Source organism: Mauremys reevesii, linkage group 5 (assembly GCF_016161935.1).
Source record: "Mauremys reevesii isolate NIE-2019 linkage group 5, ASM1616193v1, whole genome shotgun sequence".
NCBI classification, from domain to species: Eukaryota; Metazoa; Chordata; order Testudines; family Geoemydidae; genus Mauremys; species Mauremys reevesii.
The window spans coordinates 122035569-122060472 of NC_052627.1; the positions used below are offsets into that span (position 1 = coordinate 122035569).

Below are 24904 nucleotides of genomic sequence, written 5' to 3' on the forward strand. Positions count from 1 at the left end.
TGGGCTAGATGGATGGACCATTGGTCTGACCCAGTATGGCTGTTCTTATGAATAACCCTTACTTGTGTAAATAATCCGGACATGCAAGCTATCACTTTAAGAGTGCGTGTGGATGGATGAAGTTCCAGGTCCACTTGCAGGCTAGGGAATTTAGTCATCTGGGATGGGGAGCAGCACCATAATTAGTCTGAAAAGAACAAGGGGAAGGTGAGTTGTGCCTCTCTGTTTTAGGGAGCAGTTTTGTCTCTCTTTGGTTCTTGTGTGTTATCACTCTGAATTCTAAGAAATAAAGTCGTGTTAAGTTGCACCCGTCCAGAAAGAGTATTTTACTTGTTTATCTAACTTCTCTGTGTTTATGCCATGAACCACTTTGCAAAGGGGGGAATTTTAGAAAATTAAACCCACAGATTAAGAACCAGGACTATCCCCAGCGCTTCCAAACACGACCGTGCCCCCACAAAGCCCAGCACCGGTGCTTCCAGAACCCCACTCCCTCCGGGAAGATCCAGCACTGCCTTGGAGACTCCAACAGCAGCCTGGTGCTTGTGGGAGGACTTTAGCTAACTCGCTCATGAGTTGGTTCCGTGTTCAAGGCTAGCGTCACCCGGGCTAGGGCGGATGGTTGTACACGAAAGCGGAGCTAGAGTGCGCGGCGGGCCGGGAAGGCTGCTCACGGCCCGGGGCGGGGACTCTCCTTGCTTTGCAGCCTGCTGTAGCTTCCCCGCCCCCGGGACGGTCCCGAGCCGGCTCTGCTGGGGGCTGGTATCCTGCTGGGCGGAGGCCACGCCGCGGATCGCCGCCTTCTGTCTCGCCGCACAACTTCCTCTCCCGGGAATTCGGCTGCCGGGCCAGGCCGGGGCGGACTCGGAGCCGCGTCTGGAGCGGGTCGGGCCGGGCCGGGCGCGGGGCCATGGAGAGCCCCGCCGTCACCTTCACTCTGGCCTACCTGGTGTTCGCCGTCTGCTTCGTGTTCACCCCCAACGAGTTCCGCTCGGCCGGGCTCACCGTGCAGAACCTGCTGGCCGGCTGGCTGGGCAGCGAGGACGCGGCCTTCGTCCACTACCACCTGCGGAGGAGCACCGGCACCATGCTGGCCCACGGCCTGCTGCCGCTCGGTGAGGGGATTGGGGAGGGGAAGGATCTGGGGAGGGTAGCGAAGTGGGGGGGCTGCAGGGAAGGCCTGTGGGGAGAGGGAGAGTTGCAGGGAGGGAGATTAGCCAGGGGACTGTAGAGGTGAGGGAGAGTAGCAGGGCGGGGGGGGCGGCTGTGGGGAAGGGCTAGGGGGAGAATAGTGGGGGGCTGTGGGGAGGAAGGGGAAGTTGTGGGGGACAGTAGCCAGGGGGCTGTAGGGGTGGGGAGAGTAGTGGGGGGGGGTTGGAAGGAGGAGAGGGAAACTGGTGGGGAGAGTAGCCGGGGGAAGGGGGTGGGAGAGGATAGCGAGGGGGCGGTAGGGTAGGGTGGGAGGATGTCCAGGCAGGAGAACAGTTAGGGGGTTGGATGAGATTAACCAAGGGACTATGGAGAACGGGGGAGTATACTTGAGGGGAGGGGCTGCAGTGAAGGCAAGGGGCTGGGGGTAATAATAGGTAGGTTGTGTGGTAAGAACTGAGAGGGTGGGTAAGGAGGAAGATGGTGATAGCAAATTAAAATAGGTATTTGTAAAGTCTCTGCTGTCAGACCGTCCCATTGCACCTTCAGTTAGCAGTGACTATTTGTGTGTGGAAAGCCCTGGACCCTGGTCTGCCATCATTTAGTCAGTCTCTGGACAGTGTGGTTTCCCCTTCTCATCTCTTTCACTTGCTGTGATTTGCATCCCTACTTCTTTACTGAATGTAACCTTGTCTGCACTGAGTTTGAAAAATGCACTCTATTGTGTCCCCTTGACATGGGTATGGCTGTGTAGGCTGAACCAGATCTTGAAGGTTGAAGGCTTCTTTACATGCTTCTGTCTCTTTAGCAAATCCACAAACACATCTGAAGTATGTGTGAGGTAAAGCAGTTCCTTCATATGCATCAGAACCTCATTAATTTGCACCAAAATAATCATGGTCTTGCCCTGCCTATGAGTGGAAATCTAATATCAGAATGCTCTAGTGAAATCTGGTATTACTAAGAGTTCATTGTTTTATAAAAATTCAGTGTTAGAATATTTACTCAGATATTAGAGAATATTATAAATAAAACAAAACTACATGTCAATGAAAAAATACTGTGAGATATAGCAGTATCTTTTGACCTTTTAACTGACTGATTACTTCATAATTTGCAGAATCTGACAATCAATAATGGGTTTCCCAGCAAATGGCGCAAATAGCGAGGTTCTGCTTGGGGTGTTAGATGTTTAGAGACGCTATTGAAGGTGGCCCCTAGGGTGCACGTTGTAGGAAGGTAAAATTCTGTGTAAACAGTAAATAAAGACAATCTTGCATTCACCACACCCATGGTGCCCTGTGTCTCTACACCGCTCTAATAAGACAGTGTAAGTGAATATAAATAATACTTGACCTGTAGTGTTAAACAAAGTAATCCATTGTGGGAGGGAAAATTTTGTATCTCACAGGTATGAAATCACAATTACAAGTGAATTGTGAAACTGAACCATTCAGCACCACTGGCCAAGAAAGTCTCTCTGTCTGTTGTCATCAGAAGACCTGCTCTGGTGGCATTAACTAAGTCCAGAGACGGAAACAAGCAAGCACAGAAAGGCAGTTCAGGATGGTAGTGTGGTGCAGGCAAAGATCTGAATCCATTTATTATAAAGTTTAAAAAAAACTGACAAATTTTAAATAATGGAGTTAATTCTGTCTCGGGGAGCTGCATATTATATATATACCACTTGACTTTTATTCTTGGTAACTCTCATTTGGCTATGTTTGACTATATGTTATATAGGGTTATGGTTTTATTTACTCAGAAAAGGCCCCCCTTTACTAACTGTATAATTTGGGTAGAAATAAATGCCTTCTAATGACTCAGGCTAGGAAAGTTGGAATTGAAGTCACCACCCTAAAAAAAAAAAAAGAAGAAGTCACCCAGAGTGGAGCACACCTGCCAGATGAATGATTAGATCAATTGGTGTGAATGTGTGTGAGCTAAGATCAAGTGTAAGTAGTCTCTTGGCCTATCCAGGGCCGTGATCAAGTGTCTTGATGTTTTTGGTCTTTTGGTCTCAAGATGAAAACCTTGTCTGTGTCTCTTGGACCTTGAAGTAAAAATATTATCTTAGTTATATCTATTGTCTTCTGAAAGCAAATATCTTTCTTTGCAGGTTATTACATTGGCATGTGCTTTGCAGCACCAGAGAAACAACTTTTCTATTTTTACCAGGCCTCAGAAGGCTGGAAAATATTCTTCTTGCTGGCTATTCTTGCTCCAACAGTCACCAGCATCCTGGCATATTACTGGTCACAGAACGGCTGGGATAACCATCCTTTAGCTCGGACACTTGCCTTTCATGCTCTTCCACAGTCTGGTTGGCGGGCAGTGGCTTCTTCCATCAATACAGAATTCAGGAGGATTGACAAGTTTGCTACAGGAGCACCAGGAGCAAGAGTGATTGTTACAGACACTTGGGTGATGAAAGTGACCGCCTACAGTTTACATGTTGCCCAACAGCAGGACATTCATCTGACTGTGACAGATTCCAGACAACACGAACTCTCACCTGATTCAAACATGCCCGTGCAGTTCCTCACCATCCGTGTTGCCAGTATTAATCCCTATGTGAAAGCTTTTGATATCCGGTAAAACAAATTAACCTTGCAGTGTTATGCCGTATAGTATATGCTATTTGTTGGTGGTTAGGGAAGCACATGTGTCATATCTGCTGCGGCTGCTGTGACAGATCCCAAAACTTTTAGGGTGTTGACACCTCCCCTTTGCTGCCCACAGAGAAAGTTGTCTCCAGTACCCTCAACGTGCAGGGGGAAATGTTGTTCAGGGAGATTGCTACTCTGTAAGCCAATGAAGGCATATTGGCCAATCAGAGGAACAAGTCACTCATTCCCAGAGCATGTTAAAGAGAGGGAAGGCACTAGAAGAGCTCTGGGTGAGGGATGGGGGAGAAGAGGGAACAAGGAACCTTCTCTGTCAAAATTGTGATAAAAATCAGTGACTCTAGCAAAATTGGCCATGATTCATCCATGATTTCCTTCTTCCTTTGAAACTTACATAACACAACCACATCTCCTAAGGGTATCATTGCAAGCAAACCTAATTTAAAGAACAGGAGTACTTGTGGCACCTTAGAGACTAACAAATTTATTTTAGCATGAGCTTTCGTGAGCTACAGCTCACTTCTTCGGATGCATAGAATGGAACACACAGATAGGAGATATTTATACATACAGAGAACATGAAAAGGTGGAAGTATGCATACCAACAGGAAAAGTCTAATCAATTGAGATGAGCTATCATTAGCAGGAGGAAAAAAAACCTTTTGAAGTGATAATTAAGATGACCCATAGAAGGTGTGAGGAGAACTTAACATAGGGAAATAGATTCAATTAGTGTAATGACCCAACCATTCCCAGTCTCTGTTTAGGCCAGAGTTAATTGTATCTAATTTGCATATTAATTCGAGTTCAGCAGTTTCTCTTTGGAGTCTGTTTTTGAACTTTTTTTGTTGCAAAATTGCCACCTTCAAGTCTGTCACTGAGTGGTTAGAGAGGTTGAAGTGTTCTCCCACTGGTTTTTGAATGTTATGATTCCTGATGTCAGATTTGTGTCCATTTATTCTTTTGCGTAGACACTGTCCGGTTTGGCCAATGTACATGGCAGAGGGGCATTGCTGGCACATGATGGCATATATCACGTTGGTAGATGTGCTGGTGTACGAGCCCCTGATGGCGTGTCTGATGTGATTAGGTCCTATGGTGGTGTCACTTGAATAGATATGTGGACAGAGCTGGCATCGGGCTTTGTTGCAAGGATAGGTTCCTGGGTTAGTGTTTATGTTGTATGGTGTGCGGTTGCTGGTGACCATGGTACTCCTGTTCTTTTTGCGGCTACAGACTAACACGGCTGCTACTCTGAAACCTAATTTAAAGAGTGGACAAGTAGCTTTGGCCTCAAATTTCACCTGATTTTAAATTTAAAATCCTGCTAGCTTCCATATAAGGAGAGATTAATAGGTCTGAACTTTCAGCTTGGAAAAGAGATGACTAAGGGCGGGGATGTAATGGAGGTCTATAAAACCATGACTGGTGTGGAGAAAGTAAATAAGGAAATGTTATTTACTCCTCATAACACAAGAACTGCAGGTCACCAAATGAAATCAATAGGCAGCGGGTTTAAAAAAAATGAAAGGAAGTATTTCTTCACATAACACATAGTCAATCTGTGGAACTCCTAGCCAGAAGATATTGTGAAGGCCAAAACACTAACAGAGTTCAAAAAAAACCTAGATAAGTTAATGGAGGATAGGTCTATTAGTCAGGATTGGCAGGGATGGTGTCCCTAGCCTCTGTTTGCAAGAAGCTGGGAAAGGGGGACAGGCAATGGATCACTTGATGACTACCTGTTCTGTTCATTCCCTCTGGGGCACTGGCATTGGCCACTATCGGAAGACAGGATACTGAGCTAGATGGACCATTGGTCTGACCCACTATGGCCATTTTAATGTTCTTAGTGAATGTCCTCTGGATTGTAAATACTGATTCTCTGTTTTCTACACTGTCCCTCTCTTTTGCTGTTTTTGTTTTACAAGTCACTGTTTATGTAAGAGCGAGATGAACCTATAGTTCTGCAGCAAAATGTAGTTAACAAAGGCTATTTTTAGTGATGCTGACATCCTTAGTAATGCTGTCTCACAAAGGAGTAAACAAACAAAGCCGTGTTTGTTTTTATTAATGCTTCTAGAAGGATATTTAAAACTAGATTTGAAAAGGTAGCTGACAGTGTCCATTTACATGGCTGAATCTGTAAGCTTCTAGTCTGTGGGACAGACTGTCGATATAACTGACAGACCAAATCATAAATGCTAGAGGGCTGTGAAGTCTAAGCTAGAATAGCAGATATATTCAGGCCTGATCTAAAATACTAATCCATCAATTTCAGTGTGTTGCTGTTTATTTACAGTGGCATCCGCTATGCCTTGTCCAAACACTGAAAAAGGATGGTCCCTACTTCTAGGAGCTTAGTATAAGGACAGTTAAGTAGACAGAGCTTAAGGAAAGGAGGGATAGTCCAGTGGTTAGAGCATTGGCCCCCTAAACCCAGGGTTGTGAGTTCAGTCCTTGAGGGGGCCATTTAGGGATATGGGGCAAAAAAAATAGTTGGGGATTGGCCCTGCTTTAAGCAGGGGGTTGGACTAGATGACCTCCTGAGGTCCCTTCCAACCCTAATATTCTGTGATTCTATGAAAAGGCCACAGTAATGGACAACCTATATACAAATCAACTTGACTTGCAGCATGACAGAGGTGTGTCTAAGAGAGATTTAAAAGTGGACCAGGCAGGACCCTTGCAGGATAGCTCAGGGAGGTCATAGGAAGCATGAAAGAAGGCACACGGGTGATTGTGTGAAAAGCTGACAAAGCTGGAACATTTGCAGAACTGTGGGGGGAAGGGAGGAGCCCAATGCAATCCTTGACGAAGGAGTATAAGTAGAGAGGAGCAAATGTGTGTAGGGCTTTGAAGGTGGTGACACAAAGATTACTCATTAGCTGATTATTTCAATTGTGTTTTAATGAGGCAATAGTAAAGTCACATCCACTGTTAAGAATCAGACATGTACCTTGGTAATTTTTTCCAAAGAAATATCAGGGCTTTCCTTTTGTGGCTAAATAAACTGTCACCAAGAATAGTTTTTATAAAATCAGAAAGTTCTTATAATAAGAAAATGCAAAAATAGCAAATTTCCATAGTATAATGTAGATGTAACATAACTAAGTCATAATAGGACAAAACTTCCCCTTCCCACTGTGTGCAGTATGGGTACATACCCACAGGCTGAGCTGCACCACTGTTGGCAACAATGGAAAGTTTTTGCAAAAATTCACTTGTGTGAACAAGGCCCCAGACATCACATATATTCAGCATGAGAACCTGCCCTGAACACACAGGCCTCTACCAATTGCACTGAAGGAATAGAATCATAGAATCTCAGGGTTGGAAGGGACCTCAGGAGGTCATCTAGTCCAACCCCCTGCTCAAAGCAGGACCAAACCCAACTAAATCATCCCAGCCAGGGCTTTATCAAGCCTGACCTTAAAAACCTCTAAGGAAGGAGATTCCACTACCTCCCTAGGTAACCCATTCCAGTTCTTCACCACCCTACTAGTGAAAAAGTTTTTCCTAATATCCAACCTAAACCTCCCCCTCTGCAACTTGAGACCATTACTCCTTCTGTCATCTTCTACCACTGAGAACAGTCTAGATCCATCCTCTTTGGAATCCCCTTTCAGGTAGTTGAAAGCAGCTATCAAATCCCCCCTCATTCTTCTCTTCTGCAGACTAAACAATCCCAGTTCCCTCAGCCTCTCCTCATAAGTCATGTGCTCCAGCCCCCTAATCATTTTTGTTGCCCTCCGCTGGACTCTCTCCAATTTATCCACATCCTTCTTGTAGTGTGGGGCCCAAAACTGGACACAGTACTCCAATACCTCTACTTGCTATCAGCAACATTACCCTTAGCTATAATTCTTCATTTAGCAGTGCACTGGAGCAGCTCTCCAAAGGGCTGTATCATTCCTTTCTCACACAGTTGATTGATTTTTTTCAGTTTCTCTTACATATCTCTCCATTGACCCTCATGCCCAGCCCCAGTTTCTACCATCCTGCTGCTGGCCAGCAGTGCTAAACAACACTTGGGCTTCCCTTTCTACTCCTGGTACCCTGCCTTTTTTGCTTCTCCAACCACTGCAAGGCTTCTTGCACCTGCCTGCAGCTGCAGCTCAGCACACCACTAGTTCACTCTCCAGTACTCTACTCTCCTGCTGCTCCAGTTAACCCCACTCCCTGCCCATTTCTGCTCATTAAACCCTTCTCAGCCTTCTCCCAGGTTAGGTGCATCTGATTCTCTCCCTCTGAACTTTCAGAAAACATTGGGGGTTAGGGCATTTATCCACTCTGTAGTCTGCAGACACCAGAAGGTAGCATCACAAACACTTGAGCAGATGTGATTCCATTCAGCCAAGGGCAGTGGTGACACATTCTAGCCAGCACATTACGAATACATATGTTATTCCAGGAATGTCTCATTTAAAGTATCTCCTAGGTGCAGTCCTCATGAACTATTCATTTTCCTTGTTTATTTTTTGCAGACTCCTACATATTGTAACTTTAACTGGGTAATATTCAGTGTGATTGCAGCCTTACATTAAAATATCATAGAAATGTAGGGCTGGAAGGGACCTCAACCTCAAGAGACCCTTTAGTCCATCCCCTCTGCTGAGGCAGAATTAATTTTACTTTATCATAGGTTAAATTACCTATCAAAATGGTTCTCAGTCTACTGAAGTTAAGATGTAGTCAAAACAAGATGTGTTGTTTTCAGATGCATATGATCAGTATTTAAGCTTAACTTTTAAAGGCTGAAAAGCTGAGTAATAGAGACTATATCTCTGTAGACAAGAGTTTGATCTGTTAAATCAGCTTAGCCTTAGCCTTGAAATATTTCTTTCTAGTAATGGAAGAGAATTCTTTATTGGTTCTGGCTGTGAGAGAACCAAAGAGCTAGTTGTGTCCCTGCAAACTGCACTGTCCAAATAAGATTTCATTACGCTCCTGAAATTACAATCCCAATGTAGGGGTTTTGTGTTAGAGAAAGATCCAGCAGTAATTCCCTTTCACCGCCTGATTTTTCCTGTGTGCCATCACTGTTTAAAGCAAAATTGCTGTATCACTGTGCTGCCTCAAAATGGGGGAAAAGCAGGTTTAAAAAAAGAAAATCTTAGTTAAAGAACCTGGGTAGCTCAGAGAGTTAGCAATAGGATGTAGAGCCTTTACCTCTATGGCCTTGTCTATATTAGAACATTTTTTGCTACAGTTTCTCACTTTTGCTACCGCAGGTTCAGTTCCACCAGTGAGAGCACGTACGAGAGCCCTAGTATAGACAAGTTACCCTCTACCACAGGTTTTAAGACCCATGTTGTGGTGATCTGTGCTGAGCAGTGCTTAAAACAATGGTGGCCACTAGGAGCCATATCTAAACTAGCATTGCCACTGTGGCTACCACCTTTGGAACTAAACTGGTGTTAGCAAGGGTGGGCAACTTCAGCAAAAATAGCCTAATGTGGACACAGTCAGTGTTGCTGGACAATAGTGATACAGAGTTGTTACCATCTAATGCAGGGATCAGCAACCTTTGGCACGCTGCTCGCCAAGGTAAGCACCCTGGCGGGCCGGGCCAATTTGTTTACCTGCTGCATCCACAGGTTCAGCTGATCATGGCTCCCACTGGCCGCGGTTCACTGTCCCAGTGGGCCGAGAGATGTGCTGGCTGCGGCTTCCCACCACCCCCATTGGCCTGGAACAGCGATCTGCGGCCAGTGTGAGCCACGAGTGGCTGAACCTGGGGATGTGGCAGGTAAACAAACTGGCCCGGCCCGCCAGGAGGCTTACCCTGGCGGGCCGCGGGCCAAAGGTTGCCAACCCCTGATCTAATGGGTGTAGGTATAGCTTATGTGAAACATGAAATCTCAGTTGTGTTACCCATAATTCTACATACAAAGCAGTACAATGGTTGGCACTAATTAACACTCATTTATTTATTTTAGGGCTTTCAAGCAATTAAAAAAAGAATCATGAATAATCACACTGTTAAACAATAATGGAATATCATTTAAATATTTTTGGATGTTTTCTACATTTTCAAATATATTGGTTTCAATTACAACAGAGAATACAAAGTGTACAGTGCTCACTTTATATGTATTTTTGATTACAAGTATTTGCACTGTAAAAAAACAATACAAGTACTGTAGTGCAATCTCTTTATCATGAAAGTTGAACTTACAAATGTAGAAGTATGTACCAAAAAAAAGCATTAAAAAATAAAACAACGTAAAATTTTAGAGCTTGCAAGTCCACTTAGTCCTACTTCTTGTTCAGCCAATTCTGTCAGACAAACACGTTTGTTTAAATTTGCAGGAGATAACGCTGCCCGCTTCTTGTTTACAATGTCACCTGAAAGTGAGAACAGGCGTTCTTATGGCACTATTGTAGCCGGTGCTGCAAGATATTTACGTGCCAGATGCACATGCTTCAACCATCATTCCAGGTGACATGGGTCCATGTTGATGACTGGTTCTGCTTGATAACAATCCAAAGCAGTGTGGCCTGATGCATATTCATTTTCATTATCTGAATCAGATGCCACCAGCAGAAAGTTGATTTTCTTTTTTGGTGGTTCAGGTTCTGTAGTTTCCGCATTGGAATGGTGTTCTTTTAAGACTTCTGAAAGCATGCACCACACCTCATCCCTCTCAGAATTTGGAAGGCACTTCAGATTTCTTAAACCTTGGGTTGAGTGCTGTAGCTATTTTTAGAAATCTGACATTGGTACCTTCTTTGCATTTTGTCAGATCTGCAGTGAAAGTGTTCTTAACCTGAACAACATGTGCTGGGTCATCATCCGAGACTGCTATAACATGAAATATATGGCAGAATGCAGGTAAAACAGATAAGGTCACATACAATTCTCCCCCAAGGAGTTCAGTCACAAATGTAAGTAATGCATTATTTTTTTAATGTGCATCATCAGTATGGAAGCATGTTCTATGGAACGGTGGCCGAAGTATGGAGGGGCATGTTTAGCATATCTGGCATGTAAATACCTTGCAATGCCAGCTACAAAAGTGCCATGCAAATGACTGTTCTCACTTTCTGGTGACATTGTAAATAAAGAAGAGGGCAGCATTATCTCCTGTACATGTAAACAAACTTGTTTGTCTTAGCAACTGGCTGAACAAGAAGTAGGACTGAGTGGATTTGTAGGCTCTGAAGTTTTACATTGTTTTTTGTTTCTGAGTGTAGTTATGTAACAAAAATCTACATTTGTAAGTTGCACTTCCATGACAAAGAGATTGCACTACAGTACTTGTATGAGGTGACTTGAAAAATACTATTTCTTTTATTATTTTTAAAATATACACTTTGATTTTAATCAACACAGAATACAGTATATATGAAAATGTATGAAAACATCCAAAATATTTAATAAATTTCAGTTGGTATTCTATTGTTTAACAGTGCGATATTAAAACTGCGATTAATCGTGATTTATTTTTTGGAGTTAATCGTGAATTAACTGCAATTAACCGACAGCCCTAATTTATTTATTTATTTGTATTGCACCTAGCTATGTGATATGTACCTAACAGGAGCAATAACTAAACTGATATCTGCCCCAGAGAGCTTACAAACTAGAATTTAGACATGATGTAAATGAGTGAGTGCAAATGGGTCAGGGACGGGACTGGGCAAGGTAACATATGTAAATCGTGCAGAGACTCAGTAAGTTGATTTACACTTACTGGTGAACAAGGGTTATTTTGTTTTTATGTAATATTTTGATTTATCTCTTGTATGGCCCCTTTTGGCAGTCTTGGCAGAGAAGCCAAGGAATTGAATGGGCATGAATTCCGAACTACGCTCTGAGCTCTAGTAGCTGTGCATCTCAGTCTAGTTGAGGCATGATGATGACCTGCGTGAGAAGCACGCACTGTCCAGGTTATATCTGTCCTGTAGCTAAAGGGATGGCTTCACCCTTCAGGATTGTCAGACTAGCCCCTTTCATGCATGCTTAAAACCAACATTTTCAGAAGTGGCTTCAGGGTTGTGGTGTCCCAATTTTTGGAACCCCAGCTTGACTGAACTTGGCCATTATTTTCCAAGGTGTCATAGTCCTGCAACTCCATTTGAACTCAGTGGGAGTGTTGGTACACAGCATCTCTGAAGAAACAAGCCAAAGGTGTCTCACGTTGGGCACTCAAGACGAGAAGCCAATTTTGAAAATATGGTCCCACATGAACCAACCACAATAATTAAAAAAAGAGTGAACAAGTTTAGGGTTTCAGGGTTTGTCTTGACCTGTGGAAAGGAAAATAAAGATTTTCCTTTTACTACCTATTTAAAAAGAAAAAAAGCCCAAAGTTTATTTATTTTGACTAGATACCAGACTGCACCAAGCTACACAATTTTTCCTAGGTATTCACTTCTTTGATGTTATGCTTCAAAGTAGCAAGCAAGATAAATGTTCTCTTCTTACTAAAATAGATGATGAGGTGACATTTTATTCCATCCTTTCTTCTTTAGGTTGAACTCCACAGAGTATGGGGAACTACGAGAGAAACTTCATGCTCCAATCCGTAATGCAGCTAACGTTGTGATCCATCAGAGCCTCAGTGACTTGTTTCTGGAAACCTTTACATCGCTGGTGGAAATTAATCAGACATACCCTGTTCCCAGCAATCAGGTGGGAGTTTCTAATCACTTGACATAATAATAATTTTAGTTTCTGGCTTAGTCAAATCTATGATTACTGTGTTTGCATAGTGGTTATCTTACAGTTCAGTAAATATTTAGTAAAGTAAATCTGGCTGTTTTTTCTGTTGTTTGCTCCAAGAGAAGCCATTGATTAAGTTTGAGGGAGGACGGGAAATATCATAATGAGGAGTTTTATTTTAATTTAATGTCAACGCTAGGGTTTTACCTGGGGAATTTGGAAATGATGGAGTTAAATTTCCATGTGTTGTCTAAAAAGCTGAAGTCACAACTCCTATTAATAATTGAAATTGATGGGCATCAGTTTCATCTTGCCTTGACAGTTTGCCTTAGCTAGTCTCATACCTTACATCTTGTGTTTCTGGAGAGCTAAGTTACTTTAGATCTGAGCCCAGATCCTTAAAGGTTTTTAAATACCCAGTGTCCTTTGAAATCAATGGAAATTAGGTGCCTAAACATCTTTATGGATCTGGGCTATTATCCTTTAAAACATGAAATGATTCTTAATCTGGATCTTATTTTCATTATAAACAATATTTTGAATCTTTTCTTCAGTAATAATAAAGACCAGGTGTCAATGGAAACAAACCTTCAGGCTCAGAACTGTACAGCTGTTGGGCTGAGAGAGAGTCACTTAATTTCAGTCCTTGTAGCTTGTGCTATCTTTAGGTGTAAAGTACTTGGGCTTCTGGGTTTTGGTTTGATACTGACTGATACCATAAGTAATGGTCTACATTGAAAAAGAGGTGATGATTTGGGGGTTAAAACACAGAAATTGGAATTGGGAGATCCAGGATATCTCCCTAGCTCTGAGACTTACTTTCTGAGTGACTCTGAGCAAGGTACTTGATCCCTCTGTGTCTGAGTTTTTCCCCCTCTGTAAAATGAAGATAATATCTTGCAGGGGAATTATGAGGCTAATTTGATTATAAATAATACTTGGCACTTTTCATTTATAAAGTAAAGTGGTGTACAATGTATGGTAAGTACGATAAAGGCCATTTTACAGATGAGCAAAGTCAGGCACAGAGTGATTAAGTGACTTGCCCAGGGCCACACTAATGATTAAAAAAGCTGAGAACAGAACTCAGATGTAATCCCCCCAGTTTAGTGCCCTATCTGCTGGACTACGTAAATGCTTTGAGGGTCTGGGCTGGAAAGCCCAATGGCGATGCAAATTATTATTGTTAATAAAACCATTAATAACTGTTCTTACAGCCTGCACCTTCCCCAGGGGGCTGCAGGTGCACACCCAACATGACTAACTGTGAATAAATGCCCAGATAGTCTGTCCTTTTCAGTTATACAAAATTTGCTGGAAAACTCCCAGTGGGTGAAATCCTGGCCATCTTGAAAAACACCCATTAACTTCACTGGAGTCAGGATTTCACCCAATATATCTTCCTTCCTTGTGGGGGAAGGAGAAAACATAACAAATGTTACATTTCAGGTAGCTTCGTAAATGTTGTTGAAGAGCAATAAAAGCAATAATTTGCTATACGGTTATGCTTCTTTACCCTTTTTCTCTTTCTATAGGAGCTCGAGCCATGTATAGGATGTATGCAGACTAATGCAAACATCAAGCTTGTTAAAAATTGCCAAGAGCCAAACGAAGGAGAATGCCAGCAATGCTACTGTCGTCCTATGTGGTGCCTGACTTGCATGGGGAAATGGTTTGCCAGCCGGCAGGATCAGCAGCACCCAGAGACCTGGCTATCAAGCCAAGTGCCTTGTCCAACCTGCCGAGCCAAGTTTTGCATTTTAGATGTTTGCATATTACAATGAATAATCTTGGTACAATTTATCTTTTGAAATCTGAATGTATTCACAGCAGGGTTGGATGCAGGCCCCATTAGATTTGTTTCTTGCTCTTCTGCTTCTGAAGAGGTAAAAGCTCTGGAGTTTTCTTCTTCAAAGCCCTGAAAATGGCAACCCAACATTTTCTTTTAATTTTTTCCCACTCCACAAATGTGTTCTCAGTTTTTATTCACTAACATAACAGTTAAAATTTTAGATTGTTGAGTTTTGTGGGGTTTTTTGCTTTTCATTTCCAAACTCTTGGATGCACTTTAAATCAATAATAGTACCCTATTTGCTTCCCATATATCAGAGGTGAAATCCTTGTAAACTTAAATTTTAAGTGCTATTCTAGTTACAGGATTAAGCATTGGTGTTTAATGATTCTTTAGCTAAGGGCTAATTTTCCTTTATAATAAGATGTACTAAGCAAGTTGCTATTGCTAAGGATAGTCGGCTCAAATCGCAACCTACCTTTCTTCATCTTGAATCCGTTTGTAAAGTCCATGTTAATCTTTGTGGGCTTTCCTCAAAACAGATGTCTCAGTGTTGTGTTTTTCCTTTCCACCAAAACAGGCCCACAGATCAATTACTATAGACATCTAGGAAATTACGCTCCCAAAGTTCTGTAACTTCTGCAGGGAGCTTAGCACAAAGAAGAATAGAAAATACAAAATAATTTGTTTCCAGATATATTTAGTATACAAGGAAGCTCATTCAAAAAGCATCGTTTATTCAGTTCATTAACCTGAAGTGCTGTTGGTGCTGTTTAAAGCATCTTATAGCTAAAGCTATTTTTTCCCTGTTTGGAGTCTCAACACTCTCTAGCTAACGCTAATGTTAAGCATGACTTATCCATATTTGGAAGGAGAGCAGTGATCATCTCAATTTTCTGAGTAATCCAAAAGAATGTTCGTCTGTGTCAAAACCTGTAGCTTTTTCCTAGTCAACTGCTTTTCCAAATGAATGGGATGTCAGGACTGGATAAGAACATGTAGCCATGCTGGCTATTTCAGGTATGACCATTATTAGTGAAATGGGTTTTGGTTTGGTTTTTTGCTTTATTTTGAAGCCTGATAATAAACATTTATCACTGCTTTAACATGAATAGGAGAATTTTGCATACCTCTTAGCATGTGTCCCCACCAGGCTCATTTGTCAGCAGATTTTGCACTGTTGGTAGCAGTGGGTGAAGCTGTAGTATAGACAGAGTGTGGATTAGACAACACAGTGGTAAAAATGCCTGTGCTTTCCTATACTACAGCTTCCACAATGGAGCTGCACCAATGCAGAAAGCCTAGAGATTTTCCTGGTGCAGACAACACCTTAGTACTAGCACCTGTGTGGCCTTGTCTACTCTTGCACTTTCCTTAAAACTTTCCTCTGATGCACCTCCACAAGGGGTAGATAGTAGCAGTGGGAGTGTAGACAAGATGCTAGTGGTTGCCAGCATTTGAATCACTGTAGGTCATGTAGGACCACTTTGAGCAGAAGTAGATAGCATAGTGTAAAAAATAATAGCCGCCACTCTACACTAGAGATTTCACCATTGGTAACAATTATGCTTTGAAGAATTAGATTTTAATTGGTAAATGTCAGTAAACGTTGATTTCACCATACATGCACAAACTGATGACAAAATATTTCCAGCAATACTAACTGAAATTTATAGATAGGCAAAGTGAGAAAAATGCTGCTTGAGAACTCATTAGAGTCCCACCTCAATGTGTATATAGCATGTTGTAATGCTGGCTTTAGCAGAGCTGGAGCAAGAATGCCATTTAGGTAGCCTTAACTTTTTGAATCTCAACATCTACTGTCATTAAATAATTATTGTCTGGACCACCACCACCCTCTTCTCTCCCTCCCCGCCTCACCCCCCCACCCCCGTTTCCTGAAAAGGTGAACATTTAAATAGAATCATAGACTATCAGGGGTGGAAGGGACCACAGGAGGTCATCTAATCCAACCCTCTGCTCAAAGCAGGACAAATCCCCAGGCAATTTTTTTTTTTTTTTTAAACCCCAGATCCCTTAGTGGCCCCCTCAAGGATTGAACTCACAACCCTGGGTTTAGCAGGCCAATGCTCAAACCAAATAAATAAAAATCTTTTAAAAAAAGCTTAAAAATAAACCTCTGTATTATCTGTCAAAATTATTTAAAAAACAAAACAAAACGGTTTTGCCAAGCATAGTAATACAAGCAGTGAGCTGCAACAGTGAGAGATTCATTTAAACTTTGGTGTAGTCACAGCCTGTGTGATATGTAGACACAAACCAGGCATGTCAAGAACTGGTTACAAATATGGTTAAAACTTGTATTGTGGACAGGTTTAAGGGCAGTTAGAAATGGCATATAGACCTCTTTTTTGTTTTAATATTCATATATATAAACTGCCAGACTATTTGTATTTGGGGAAAATACTCACTTGAGCATGCATCACAACTGTTAGGCATTCACTCTTTACTATGAAATACTGGCTACTATTTATACTATATATTAATTAATGATGATGATTTTCCTGGGTTTCATATTTTAGCTGTTTCAGATTGTACGTAATGGAAACTTGACACAGAGGCTGGCCATGTGGATCTGAATCTCTTTCATAAAAAATTGCTAACTGACAACAGTGTTTTATTTGACTAGAATCAAATTGAATTCCTTAGGTTCAGGCTTGTGCTAAGTCTGAAAAAAAAATCAGAACACTAACTAATAATTTAAAATACTCTCCAGTAGTTTGTGGGGAAGTTATGTTGAAGTGACATTTACGGTATTCTTTCAGCCTACATTACACAGTCTTAGTGGGCTGAATTCTGATCTCTGATAGGTGTGTGCATTTCCCCTCTGTAATAATTTTTGCAAATAAGGATAACTTATTACCGTATTTATTTCAATCAAGTTTGCACAACACAGTTGTAAGCAGGTGTGGTCTTTGATGGAGTTAGGTGTAGCAGGGAAATGGGAGTCTGAACTTGGCTCTCCCACTGACAGTCACTCAATTTCTATGTTTGTTTCCCCATTTGGAATAATAATCTTCTACTGGAGAGGTGTTATGAAGCTTAATTCATAAGGGATTTGAGATCCTTGGATGAAAAGCACTATAGAATTGCAGAGTATTTTTTAATAAAGTAAAAATAAGATGATTGCCAGTATGTCTTTTTAATTAGAGCTTTCCTATCTGAGCAGCTTGCTCAATAGATTCATTGTATATTTCTTTACTTTTTTAACTATAAAAAGCCTCTCTTTGAGGTGATTGGAAGTTTTAATTTCAGCGGATCTTTGTGTCATAAGAATAGAGCTTAGTAACACTTTATAATATTGTAGTATACCAAATGTACTAATACACATAAATGTAAAATATTCTTGCATCTTTTAAGGGTAGTGCTGTATATATAGAAGTACAGTGTTTTTCAAATGTGGCCACATGCGGTCACCAGAGTGTTTTCCTGTGGCCATGACAGCCGCCTGGGCAGAGATGGGGGAGGGGTCAAACAGAAGCCCCTCCCTGCAGTGCCCAGGTGCTCCAGGAGAGGGCATCCCCTCTCCTCCTTCCCCCTTCAGCTACAAGACTCCAGAGGTGGCCTTCAGCCCGCCCTGGGGCTCTGGCAGTGGGCTCCATGCTTCAGCCCCTCCCCCTGCCAATCTTCAGCTAGGGGGCTCTGGGTTTCACCTCTCCCCTGGCTGATGAGGCTTCAGGCCTCCTCCCACCCTCCCTTGGCTCCAGCTCTGGGCTTCAGCCCATGGCAATGGGGCTTCAGCAGGGCTGGCCTTACCAGGCATCATGGTCAAGAAGCATGGAGTGGGATGAGCCTGGGATGTGAGGCAGGGGAGCGGGGGGAGTGATTGGGAGCCTGGGGAGGGATCTGTGGGGCCTGGGGGTGGCAGCAGGGGCTGAGACACCAAAATACAACTGTACGTCATTTTTATTACTGAGTCTGGAACCCTCCATAAATAAATTACAATGATTTGGACATGCATATGTGCTTATTTATTTGTTTTTCCTAAAGTTAATTAAGTATTTTAGGAAAATTTGTCAGACAGCAAGAGTTGGTGGCCACACTCAGAGGCCATCAAAAAATGTGTTGTGTGAACCCCTGTCTTAGAAGACTCACTAATATTTACCAAATAAAATGGTTTTTGTATTGTCATGAATACTAACTGACATAAATTATTTAAAATAAACAACTTCAGAAGTTTAGATTGTTTGAATGAGTCCAACATGCCCCTAACTTCTGCAAGCATCTTATTGGATATGTTTGACTAGAAAACCAGCTGTTTTCAAACCTCACTGAGCTTTACCTTTAGAGCTAGTAGAAAATGAAAAATGGGCCAATGATCTCTTACTACACAACCCCCCCTAACTTTTTAATTGACTTGCATACTTTAATGGAGACTAAGTGAATATAGTGTAAAAATAGACATCCATTTCTGTGGCTTCATCAGGTCAATGGCCTGAAGAGTATAAGGAGAAATAAGGTCCTTTTTCTCTCTTCCACAGAAAGTAATAACTTGCGATGAAGAATCGCTTTAAAAGTATTTTCCATCCATCCTGTCCCGTTAACATGCCTAAGGATAAAAACAATATTTAGAACAGTTTTTTACTGTTCATCTTTAAAAATAGCCAAACTCATTTTGTAATATAAAATATTTATAGAATAATCATTTCCTGGAAACGGATTTAAGGTGGAAATCCTAAAAGCGTGTGTGCACGTCTACATTCCCTTGTGCATACACAATATTGGTACTGTAGGTACTGTATATTTGCATACAAATCCCCCGTTTTCACGCACAGTAGTGTTGGGCATGCATTTCTGAAAATTCAGGCATTAGTTACACTAGTTTGTGCCACTGCCATAGTGTGAATATTTAATGTCTAGAGACTTGTGGCATTTATATTCCCACTAACGGCAGAAGTGTGTCCATTCATTGTTGTCAAGCATAATGTGCTATGCTACAAATGGCATTTTGTCCAGCCAAGTATGATTTTTTGTGTCTTATACCAATCCTGTGTTATGTATGAAATTGTAATCATGAGGTTCTATTTAACTTGAGACAAAAATATATGGTCCAAAGGCAGAGATCTGTAACCCAGTCACTTCAGATTAGAGTATTTTCATTGTATTAAATCTCTGTATATTGCAGCTGTGTACATCCTCAGGTTAAATCTGAGCATGTTCCATGACTTTCCATGTGGTTCTTCTCCGTGCCACTTCTCAGGATGGATGAGAATTTGATTTTGAGATATTTCCGGAGTTAATGTTGAATGTCAGTTTAGTTTATGGAAATACTTTTCACACATTACACTTTCTCTCAAAGATTTAGTGCAGTTATTTTAGTTAAGTACTTTTTCTACTTGTAAAATTTTATAGTTTACTTGATTAGCCTTTAAGGAAGCTGTTTTAATGAATGTAAGTAGCTTGGTTTAAACACTGTTTGAAGAGCTGAATTTAAAAATAATTTAATTCTGAGAAGGCTTCTGGTTTTCAATTTCAACTAATATTTACCAGCTAAATACGGTACAGGTGGAAGTCAGATTGAATCATACATAATGGGCCAGATCCTTCGCCCAAGATAAATCAGCATAAAGGGAATTTAAGATGCCCAAAGAGCATTGTTATCCTGGTGTACCTCTAGATTAGACTAATCCTGAGTCTGACAGCCTTCAGCACGTGCTGCAAAATGTCCTCCTTTGATAAAGTCTTCCCACCATAACCTGAATGGTGGAGTGGGGAGAGAAGAAGGGGAAATAAAGAATGAAATATCTAGATGTATATCTCAAGAAATGATTTGAATAACCATGGAGGGGAGACAAGCAGAGGCCATTAAATTGGGTAGTGTTGTAATAAGTTGGGGGCTGTAGTGCATCATCAAGGTTGTAATAGGTTAGGATAGTAGGAGGCCATGTGTTCTAAATAGACCTATCCTGAACGACGATCCCTCACTCTCACAGACCTTGGGAGACAGGCCAGTCCTCGCTTACAGACAGCCCCCAAACCTGAAGCAAATACTCACCAGCAACTAACACCACACAACAAAAACACTAACCCAGGAATCAGTCCCTGCAACAAACCCCATTGCCAATTCTGTCCGCATATCTATTCAAGGGACACCATCATAAGACCTAACCATATCAACTACACCATCAGGGGCTCATTCATCTGCACATCTACCAATGTGATATGTGCCAGCAATGCCTCTCTGCCATGTACATTGGCCAAACCGGACAGTCTCTACACAAAAGAATAAATGGACACAAATCAGACATCAAGAACTGTAACATTCAAAAAACTGTAGGAGAGCACTTCAATCTCCCTGGACACTCAATAACAGCCTTAAAAGTGGAAATTCTTCAACAAAAAAAACTTCAAAAACAGACTTCAATGAAAAACTGCAGAACTGGAATTAATTTGCAAACGGGACATCATCAAATTAGGTCTGAATAAAGACTGAGAGTGGATGAGTCACTACAAAAGTAATTTTCCCTCTGCTGATACTCACACCTTCTTGTCAACTGTTGGAAATGGCTGATGTCCACCTTGATTGCATTGGCATTGTTAGCACTACAAAAGTAATTTTCCCTCTTTTGATATTCACCCCTTCTTGTCAACTGTTCAGAATAGGCCTCTTCCACCTTAATTGAAATGGCCTCGTTAGCATAACCCCCCACTTGGTAAGGCAACTCCCATCTTTTCATGTGCTGTATATACATACTGCTTACTGTATTTTTCACTCCACGCATCTGTTGAAGTGGGTTTTAGCCCACGAAAGCTTATGCGCAAATAAATTTGTTAGTCTCTAAGGTGCCACAAAGACTCCTCGTTGTATTAACTAGACAGCGCTCTCAGGAGCTATCCACTGATAGGCCAAGGTGGAAATCCAGCTTTAGTAGTTATCCATCTTTAACCTCAATTACAGCACCAGGTAGGCAACTCCCCACACTACAGAAGCAGAAGAAAATACTGCACGTATCTGAGAGTACACCAGGCGGTAATTCTCCTCACCTCGCTATTCAGACAGCAGACAGGATGTTGTAGGTGAGACCTGTTTAAGCAGAGGAAGAAGTAGAATGCTGTTGAACCCAGCACGTTCCATGATGGTTGTGGGGGAGAGCTCTTGTGACTGCTGAGCAAGGCTATTACATGGTCCCTTAGAAAAACACCAGATTGGTGGTGGGAAAGTGATAGGCCAGTGCAGAACTGGGAGGGTTTTGAAATATGTTTCAGTGAGACCCATGATGATAGAGGCAAGGTGAAATATGGGCTATATAAAAACAGATTTACTGTGTTGGCTTTTGGGAGCTACAAAAAGGGTGAATTCCAGCTCCTAACTTTCCCAATAGTAAAAAGGCCAAAAACACATGATATCTGTTATACAACTGGTTAAAAGACAGGAAACAAAGGGTAGGAATAAATGGTTAATTTTCAGAATGGAGAGGGGTAACTAGTGGTGTTCCCCAAAGGTCAGTCCTAGGACCAATCCTATTCAACTTATTCATAAATGATCTGGAGAAAGGGGTAAAAAGTGAGGTGGCAAAGTTTGCAGATGATACTAAACTGCTCAAGATAGTTAAGACCAAAGAAGACTGAAAAACTTCAAAAAGATCTCACAAAACTAAGTGATAGGGCAACAAAATGGCAAATGACATTTAATGTGGATAAATACAAAGTAATGCAAACTGGGAATAATCCCAACTATACACACAATATGATGGGGGCTAATTTAGCTACAACTAATCAGGAAAAAGATTTTGGAGTCACCATGGATAGTTTTCTGAAGACATCCACCCAGTGTGCAGCGGCAGTCAAAAAAGCAAACAGGATGTTAGGAATCATTAAAAAGGGGATAGAGAATAAGACAGAGAATATATTATTGCCCTTATATAAATCCGTGGTACGCCCACATCTTGAATACTGTGTACAGATGTGGTCTCCTCATCTCAAAAAAAGATATACTGGTAATAGAAAAGGTTCAGAGAAGGGCAACTGAAATGATTAGGGTTTGGAATGGGTCCCATATGAGGAGAGATTAAAGAGGCTAGGACTTTTCAGCTTGGAAAAGGGGAGATGGGGGATATGATAGAGGTATATAAAATCATGAGTGATGTGGAGAAAGTGAATAAGGAAAAGTTATTTACTTGTTCCCATAATATAAGAACTAGGAGCCACCGAATGAAATTAATGGGCAGCAGGTTTAAAACAAATAAAAGGAAGTTCTTCACACAGCGCACAGTCAACTTATGGAACTCCTTGCCTGAGGAGGTTTTGAAGGCTAGGACCATAACAGGGTTTAAAAGAGAACTGGATAAATTCATGGAGGTTAAGTTCATTAATGGCTATTAGCCAGGATGGGTAAGGAATGTGTCCCTAGCCTCTGTTTGTCCGAGGGTGGTGATGGACAGCAGGAGAGAGATCACTTGATCATTACCTGTTAGGTTCACTCCCTCTGGGGCACTTGGCATTGGCCACTCTCGGTAGACAGGATACTGGGCTGGATGGACCTTTGGTCTGACCCGGTATGGCTGTTCTTATGTTATATTCCATTCACATTGGAAGGCTTTTTTCACAGCTATAAGTGTTAGAAAACTTGTTTTAAAAAAAAAAGAAGCTTAAATTCTGCAACAGGAGCTGGATTCCACAGCAATCCCCCAAACTGCTTCTCCATGCATCCAACGAAGTGAGTATTCACCCAAGAAAGCTCATGCTCCAATACGTCTGTTAGTCTATAAGGTGCCACAGGACTCTTTGCTGCTTCTCCATTAATGCTAACGAATTTTGGCATACACCAGGTCTTGTTGATTAAAAGGATCTTAAAAGAGATATGACTTTTTATGAGTAACACTATATGGAATTATAATAGTAAATATTGAATTGCTTGGCAAGGATGCAAACCCTCATATTGAACAGCCTAAAACCAACCTCTACTACTGGGCATTTGGGGGAAACTTTCCTGTGGGCAGGGTATCTTACCTGCCTGCTGTGGGGTTCTGTGAACCTTCCTCTGAAACAGCTGGTACCAGCCATTGCTTAGATACAGTATGATGTACTAACAGCTCACTCTGTTTGTAGTTTTTAAGAAAAGCACTGGGGACTGCACCTCTCCACCCTGTTACTTTTTTTTATTTAAAAGGAGAGTTTGTTTGAGATATTTTGTTTACAGATTACAACATATGTTCAATAAACTTGTTTATGTATTGTAAATGTTACATACAGAAACTGCACACAATCTTACTGTTTGCCGTTCTCAGCGATATGAGAAACCCATGTGCTTTTAGGGACAGGGCTTTTGTTCTTTGGACAGCACACAACCCAGCTATAAAAACACACGTACATGCTATATAAATGGATATATGTTACATATATATCTTGTGTTGCAGTGTAATATAGTGTAGTATAACCAATCCACCACAATATCATTCACAGAAGCACATTACACATCTAGGATAGTGATACAAAATGCTCTCAGGCAAAATACACTTTGCAATACAGTTCTGTACACTACAGTGTAACTCAACATACAGACTATTAGGGCTTGTCTAAACTTGAAAGTTAATTCAGAATAAGGTAGGGGTGAATGTAAAGTGCAATAGCTATTCTGGAATAACTCTATGTATGGGCAAGCACTTGCAGTGCAAGTTATTAGCAGTCACAGCACTGCACCATACCCTGATACAATGCACCCATGTTGAGCACTGTGGTATGATGAAAACCCAGCAAGGCAACTCAGTGCCACCCAAGGCACAGTCTAGGGTGACCAGACAGAAAATGTGAAAAATCAGGACGGGGGGTAGGGGCAACGGCGTATTATGGCCTACACCAACAAGGCCAAGGCCTAGGGTGGCAAATTTGCAGGGGTGGCAAATTTGCTCATGCCCCCTCCTCAACTCTGCCCCTTCCCTAAATCCCCAGCCTGCTTCCTCCCCCAGGTGCGCTGAGCTTCCCTACTTCCACCTCCCTCCTAGGCTTGCTGCGTGAAAGTGCTGGGAGGGAGAGAGAAGTGAGTAGCAGCACTCAAAGGAGACAGAGCAGAGGTGAGCTGGGGCCCGCGGGCATGGGGAGTAACCGGGGGGGGGGGGGGGTGGGAACAGCTCCCCACCCCAGCTCAACACCGCTCCAGCGCTGCCATCCCTGGAGCGCCACAACTCCCTTTGTCCCTGCTCCCTCCCAGGCTTGCCACGGGGGAGCGGAGGTGAGCTGGCGCGGGGCAAGGGGGGAGGCAATTTTTTGAGGGCCTAGGGGTGGCAAATTTGTTAATCCGCCACTGGGTGGGGGTGTAATAGGACCCTATATAAGAAAAAGACCCCCAAATCGGGACTGTCCCTATAAAATCAGGCCACCTGGTCACTAGAGGCACCCTAAGAAAAGAAAGGGCAGCGCGCTCCGCGGTGTCATGCAGGAGGCGCACGCAGGGTGCAGGCACAGAGCCCACAGCGCTGCCCCACGCCGCCCCGAGACGCAGTACACCCGGATCCAGGGCGGGTGATGTACAGCCGCCAAGCCACGGGCTGCAACAATCCAACCCCGGCCCCGCTGCCGGGCTCAGATTCTCCCGCCAAACACGCCCCTAGGGGCGGGGCCCTCCAGAGGGGAAGAAGGGAGAGGGCGCGCGGCGCCAGCTCTAGGACGAGCCCACGCGGGCACTCATGGGGGGGAGAGAAACATGCC

The 24904-nt window shown here is 42.4% G+C and overlaps 1 protein-coding gene across 1 annotated transcript; it reads left to right on the forward strand.

Annotated features, from left to right (window-relative positions):
• Positions 1-481: 481 nt before the first annotated feature.
• TMEM129 (transmembrane protein 129, E3 ubiquitin ligase) lies at positions 482-15548 on the forward strand. The gene is made up of 4 exons (XM_039541290.1): positions 482-1115; positions 3269-3743; positions 12258-12417; positions 13983-15548. Exons 1-4 carry the CDS (start codon positions 911-913, stop codon positions 14229-14231), a joined length of 1089 nt encoding a protein of 362 aa, XP_039397224.1. The 5' UTR covers positions 482-910; the 3' UTR covers positions 14232-15548.
• The last annotated feature ends 9356 nt before the right edge of the window (positions 15549-24904 follow it).